At 33.0% G+C, this 6,911-nt stretch overlaps 1 protein-coding gene across 1 annotated transcript; it reads left to right on the plus strand.

Moving 5' to 3' along the window:
- Positions 1-2,312: 2,312 nt before the first annotated feature.
- On the plus strand, positions 2,313-4,469 carry LOC105138480 (UPF0496 protein At1g20180-like). The gene is made up of 2 exons (XM_011044560.1): positions 2,313-2,855; positions 3,249-4,469. Exons 1-2 carry the CDS (start codon positions 2,816-2,818, stop codon positions 4,295-4,297), a joined length of 1,089 nt encoding a protein of 362 aa, XP_011042862.1. The 5' UTR covers positions 2,313-2,815; the 3' UTR covers positions 4,298-4,469.
- The last annotated feature ends 2,442 nt before the right edge of the window (positions 4,470-6,911 follow it).

Below are 6,911 nucleotides of genomic sequence, written 5' to 3' on the forward strand. Positions count from 1 at the left end.
ATTATAATTATTTTTAAAATAATTTTTACTTAAAAATACATTAAAACAATATATTTTTATTTTAAAAAAATTATTTTTGAGTATCAAAATATTTTGAAAAAAATAATTTTTTTAATTTTTTTAAAAATACCTCTTAACGACTTGGGCTTCACGAACGTGGTTGAATTAATTTAAAATAAAAAATAATTTTTAATTTTTTTTTAAAACTACCTTTTAACGACTTGGGTTTCACTTTCAAAGTGGTGGTTAATGCTGCTAGAAACATGAAATTAAGAAGCCGATTCAGATAATTAATTCTAAATTAAATAAACCTTAAGATCTTCTAATGTAAAATACTTAACCATAAATCATTCAAATTCGTGAAATTTTCAATTCGAGACTGATGCGATGTGTATGCTTTTACATGAAGATAAACGTGGTCCAGAAATCGGATAAAGCCAGGAAGAGCAGCCAATTCGTAACAGGTGTTTGGGATGAATGTATAAGAAGATTCTTAGACGTTACAGCGATAAACATGCATGAAACCCGTAACCATAGCATAACAACTGATCAACTTTGGTTTTTTCAAGCATCACAGCCCGCCTAGTTTTTTTTCTTTTTGTTTAGGGTTTCTTGCAATAATATAAAGCTATTAAAAGGCTGTATCGTCTCCGACAATTTACCAATGACGCATTCTAACCTAGCTATTTCCTGCATGCGTTACTTGATCCTGTTCACGTTTCTTTTCACCTCTAAAGTCCTGAGATGACGGCAATTTCAAAAATAATGCGATTGTGATCATATAATATACGCTAGCTAGAGACAGCAAATTAATGCTATATGCTCATGACACTTTGTTGTTGTGATGTTGCTCGCAATTCTTCTCTTTATACAAATTAATTATACGACGATATTTTTTTAATCTTTTCATAGAATTATACGACGATATTTTTTTAATCTTTTTATAGAAAACTTCTTATATATATATAAGCCGTATATATTCGTGAAGGCTAATGGCCTCCTTTTAGAACACAGAGAGTAGATTTCTTCACACAGAAATAATTTTTTTTCCTTCTTTCAATCAATTTATACCAAGATACTCTTAGTTAATTAAATTAATGATATTTCTAGTGACTTTTGTCTTTTCTTTAAAGAGGGACAGTGGTTGGGTTAGACATGAATTTGATTACGCACGAGAGAATATTTGATGCTGTCCATTTCTTATCCGTATGATATTAATCAAATATTTTCCTGTTACATGGTAGTTGCCACCCTAACACACAATTATACCTAAGACGCGGTAATCGATACCACTAGCTAGCTAGTTAGAGAGGATGGGAGCATTTCGTGGGGGAAAACAAGCAAAGCGATGGATTAGCAGCAGATTGTTCACATTAAACATGTGAAAAGGGATGGCAATGAGATATATACATGATCCATCCTCATCAGAAACTGAACTTTCCACGCGTACATAATATTTATCTCTCTCGAACGGGGTGGGCTGGGTTGAGCATCTTGTGTATATGGATTTGAAAACGAAGAATGATCTTAATTTCATAAATCAACATGCTTCTGCGTGGATGAATCAATATCAGACCTTTGGTTTATGGACAGTGTACTTCGGTAACATCGCAAAATGCAGAAAGTGGATAAATCTATTTGGAATCGAGGGAGTTCGCTGTACCTTTTTAGCTTGCTTTCGGCGTGTGTGCCTGTCTTGTTGAGTGGGGGGTGGGTGTGTGGTGCGCTGCGGGTTGAGAATTTGGTTGCCTGACATAAAAAGAGCCAGAAAAAATGTGTTGTATTTTATTGCTTGAATCGTCATTCATCATTCCCTTGATCACTAGTGACATTACTAGTCATTAATCCTGGGAAATCATGCACGCCTATCGAACTACTTCATCAATATCATGTAGATAATATGGTATTTTGGATATGAAATTAAGGGAAATCATGCAGGCCTCTAGGACTGCTTCATTGATTTTTGAGGTTAACTTGAAGATAAATGATTGGAAAAGATGCGTCGACTAATAAAAAGCAAGTTACTTAGGCGAGCGGTCCAAGATCTTACCGTATCCGTCTAATAATTAAAGGCAAGAAATACTTGTGATGCTTACATCTACAAGCCTCCCACAATTTGAAGATGAAGTTCAATTATTGGGTGATAATCAAGGCTTATTGCTTTTGTTTTATCAGCAACGTTCAATTATTGGGTTAAATTAAGCCTTGATTATTATTATTATATAGGTGCTAACTATTACTAGCTAGCCGCATTTAAGTTCACAGCATAATTACTTGTATAAGAAGATTATTTCAAGCGCACCCATTGTCCTCGTCCGAGATATTTGTATATAATCTTATGCAAAGTGACAAACCATACATGACAGCATCAGGACAAGATTACAGACGTGTAAAGAAGTGTAAAGACAAGAAATGCTGCTCAGGCAAACAGAGGGAAAGGAGCCTACACCTGCAATAAAGTTTCCTGGAGAGGAGAGGACTCTTCAACAAATTTAGCCTTAAAGCTTGCAAATGAGTCGGAGAAGTAGATCTCTCTCTCTTAGATAAGATTGTTGTCAGAAAAAAAAAGACGTGAAACACAACACTTTCAAATGTCTTTTAGAGGCTTTATAAGGCAAAGATGCATGCATAGTCGGTATGCCCAACCCAGGAATCTGCTGGATAGCTCATTAAAACCCTTCATTATTCAAAAGAGTACAAGATTTTCTAAAGAAGCCCAAATTGGGCGTGCAAAAGATTTTATTCAGGTCTCCTCCTCGAAAGTGTTCGAAAGCTACCCCTTCTACTTGCTGATCAGACTAAGATATATAAGCATATGATGTGGGCCAAATTTAGAGCTTCAAAGAACAGAAAAGGTATGCTGCATTAATGTCTTTATACTTTATTTTATATTAAGATTCACTAACTCAGTAGACAAAGATAACTGGGTAGCTAAATCAATAGTGCTCTTATATCTGCTTCTGTCCATTGTTTTCTCCCCGTCATCAAGTTGCCTCTTTTGTCAAACTTCGGTGTTCTAATTGTAATTCTGTTATTGGCTTATCAAATAAAAATCAGTGCTCGATCTTATCGCTTTTCACGAGCTGAAATTTAGTGCCTTTTAATTAAATAAAAAGAAATAAATAATTAAATGTTTGAATTGATCGATCTACAAGCTGAAAATTTGAGATTACCTTTTAAATCAAAGAAATTAACACGTACATGCCTCTTTATTAATTAACACTGAATTGGGTGCTACGGTTTTTCAGATGGGAAGGAATTCAGCGATGCCTGTAAAAGCTTGAATGTCAACGAAGAGTACCTTAGCGCTTTACGAACCCAATCCTTTGCTGATTTTTTCACCAAGGCTCAATCACTTGTAAACGGGCCATCTTTTCCAACTCAATGCCATCGCAAATTTTCTGAAATTCTCCTGGAACCAGGCCAAGAATCCATACCTGTAATTCTCGAATCAGCTCTTCTTTCAAGAGTGCCTGAGCTCGAAGGGCTTATGCTCAATTACTTTGACGTAAGTGCTGAGGCTTCAAATATATGCAGCCACCTGCTAAAAAACATAAACCAAATCCAATCTAGTTACGTGTTCCTTCAAAGAGTGCTAAATAGAATCGACGATTACTCGCCTGAGAAAGTGAAATTGATTGTCCCGGAGCTGAACTCATTCATTATCCAAAGCAATCCGTTTTCAACCCCCAACAAGCATGACTTCAAGTTAATTAACGACAGGTACTTACTGGTTTTAAACCACCTAAAATCCAAAAGAAACAAGGTGGCTAGGAAGCTGAAGCTCATTGCATGTGTCCATAAGGCTACAGGAATTTGCATAGCTGCAGCTTGTAGCTTAATTGCAATCACAACTATTGTTCTAGGAGCACATACTCTTACTGCACTGGTTATGGGCCCAGCCATTTTCAGCCTCCCACTAAAGCACTTCAAGAAACAGCTCACCAGCTTCAAGTTTCTGAGAAGTGGATTCCTGAGGAAAGTTGGGCAGCAACTTGATGTGGCAGCCAAGGGAACTTACATATTGAATAGGGATTTTGACACAATAAGCAGCCTTGTATCCAGGCTTCACGATGAAGTTGAGCACGACAAGGCAATGATACAGTTCTGTTTGGAGAGAATTGAGGATAAGTTTTCTTTACAAGTGATAAAGGAGCTTAAGAAGAGTGATATGGGGTTTAGGAAGCAGGTAGAGGAGCTTGAAGAGCATTTGTATCTCTGCCTGCTAACGATTAATCGCGCAAGAGCATTAGTGATCGAGGAAATCACAGCATCTAGCGTTGAGCATTTGAAGTAGAAGCTACAACAATACTTAATTTGTACAGGGTAACACGATTTTTTTTACATCAGTACTTATATGTGATGTTCTTCCTAATATGTGTGAAGACCTCTACGGTTGTATATACTATACAGTTGATTTTCTGGAGATAGATTCGACCATTTTTTCTGTAAATTGAGGTTGTTATTGACTGAAAGAATACTAAGCTACCAAGTTACTTGGTCACACGTCGAGAGAGGGGCAAGGCCAATCTTTTTTAAAATGAGCTCCTTTTTTCTGTCATCTAATAGTTTAATTGTTTAAGATTGACGATCTGTGACAAATTTATTTATACAGAGAGATTGATATGATAGTAATTTTTTACTTATTTCCTGTTAATATATCAGACTCTCAAAAGGTTTTCTTTTTCGAGGGAGGGCTTGTTTTAAATTGTTCAGACTGATAATTTTGCTCAGAGAAACTCATGGATAGTGCTATTAGAATCCAACCGCAGCTTGAATCGTTGAAGGTGTCGGTTCATTGGTTCACCGGTTCAGTCAGTTCCTAGAATGAACTTTCTTTTAAGATTTTTGTCATGGGACACATGCCGGGTTGAACTAGAACTTATAAAACCTAGCTCTTAATTGGTTCAATTTTGTTCAAACCAGTTCCTAGCCAAGTTCATTCTAGTTCTTAACTAGTTATTACCGTATCAATTACACGGATGATCGATACTCTTGAATTCATCCAGTCTAATGTGTGATTATCCATAATTATAAAATTTTAAATTAACTTGAGACTTAATCGATCTAAAATAATTTAATTTGTTCAAATCAAAGAAAAAATAGAAGTAGGAAAACACTCAACGAATTCAGTTAAAAATTTAAGTTGAGTTGGAGCCGATTAAAACTCGATTTTAAACTATTTGACTTTTTTTATATTTTTTATTAAAATATTATTATTTTATTTTTAAAAATAAAGGTTAATCTAGATTAATTTTCCGTGCACGTGACTGATTTTTACATCTCAGGTCAGGTTCACTGGCGGCTTACAACTATGACAGATGGAATCAACTGGTTTCGTCTGGTTTTGAATCTTTTGATAATTATACCCATAGGCTCCAGCACATACATTTTTTCTTTTATTTTAATAATTCTTGGGACACCAAAAGTGCGGGTAGATGGAAGTGGGGACCATTATAACCCATATTGCGATTTTGAAGTGTACTAGCCAGCCTGGCGCCATCAATGCCTTTGAACGGAAATGAAAATCATAATGGACCGGTTCAATCGGCTCCAATTCAATGCCTCGAATGAGAATTCTTTTAAGATTTTTATCATGTGACACATGACGGGTTGAACTACAACTGATGCAACCATAAAATTAATATTAAAAAATTAAATTAAATAAAAATAATTTTAAAAAATTAAAAAATATCTTATGTGATCTGGAGTTAAATTTTTAATCTACATATTAATATTAAATTATGGTATTCTGATAACTCATAAAAAATAAATTAAGATATCTTATAAATGTTAATTTTCAATAAATTTAATAGTAAATAATAAAATTAAAAAATAACTTGATATAACTCAAGTTAATTTTTGAAATTTATAATCTGTATCAACCTATCAAAATCATGACCTAAATTATAAGATTGAAATTACTTAATAGAAAAAAATTAAAAAAAATTATGAAATTTAATTTCTAATTAATCTATTGTTAAGAGATGAAATTAAAAAAAAAATAGTTAAAAAATTACTTGAGTCAACTTAGGTTAACCTACTAAACTTATAATTAAAAGTTATGCAATGAGAATAATTTCATAGAAATTTAATCGAAATAAATAACAAAATATATTTTTTAATTAATTTATTATTAAAATAAATTAAAAAAATTAATTAAAAAACTCAAGTCAATTGAGTAAACTCTTTATAAATTTATAGTTTAGATTGTAAAGGTGAGATAATTTAATAAAAAATAAATTGAAATGAATTATATAATGTAATTTTATATAAAATTAATATTAAATAATAAAAAAATATACTAAAATAATATTATAATAAATAATGTTTTATGAAGTAGATTTATCTTATTTTTTAATTTTTTTCTTTAAGGTTTTTTTTAATGTTAGCATGACAAATGAACAAGACGTGTGGCCTGTAAAACGTGCGCAATATGTGTGCAGGGGGTGAGATGTTTTTTAGCCCAATGCTAGGCCCATACCTAGATCTAGGTCTGATGAGCTGGGCTCGAGGCTGTTATGCCTGGATTCATCACCATCCGGCATCCATGCACAATTCCAGCACAACAGGTTGTCAAAGGTGCACGTCGTGAATGAAAGTAAATTAGGTTGGTTTAAATATAGATGGCGAATATTATGCACGATGAGCATGGTCATTTCTTTGTTTAAAAAATATTTTTGAGAAAATTTTTTTAATCTTAAATTATTTTTGATATGTTTATGTCTAAATTAAATTTTAAGAAATTTAAAAATATTATTTTAATATATTTATAAATAAAAATATTTTTAAAAACAATCTATCACTAACCTAATAAACGGCTTCATTTAACAAAAAGAGAACGAGAATTTCTTTTTTTAAAAAACTATCTGACAGCTTAAACATTCGGTCGTTGGCTCCGATGTCATTGT

This window comes from Populus euphratica, unplaced genomic scaffold (genome assembly GCF_000495115.2).
Source record: "Populus euphratica unplaced genomic scaffold, PopEup_1.0 scaffold181.1, whole genome shotgun sequence".
In the NCBI taxonomy this organism is placed as follows: domain Eukaryota; kingdom Viridiplantae; phylum Streptophyta; class Magnoliopsida; order Malpighiales; family Salicaceae; genus Populus; species Populus euphratica.

What these genes read in the sequence shown, in the direction of transcription:
- LOC105138480 (XM_011044560.1), top strand. Translation starts at nt 2,816, where the DNA reads ATGATGTGGGCCAAATTTAGAGCTTCAAAGAACAGAAAAG. An exon ending in AGCTTCAAAGAACAGAAAAG is followed by an intron (nt 2,856 to 3,248) that starts GTATGCTGCATT and finishes ACGGTTTTTCAG; the next exon opens with ATGGGAAGGAATTCAGCGAT.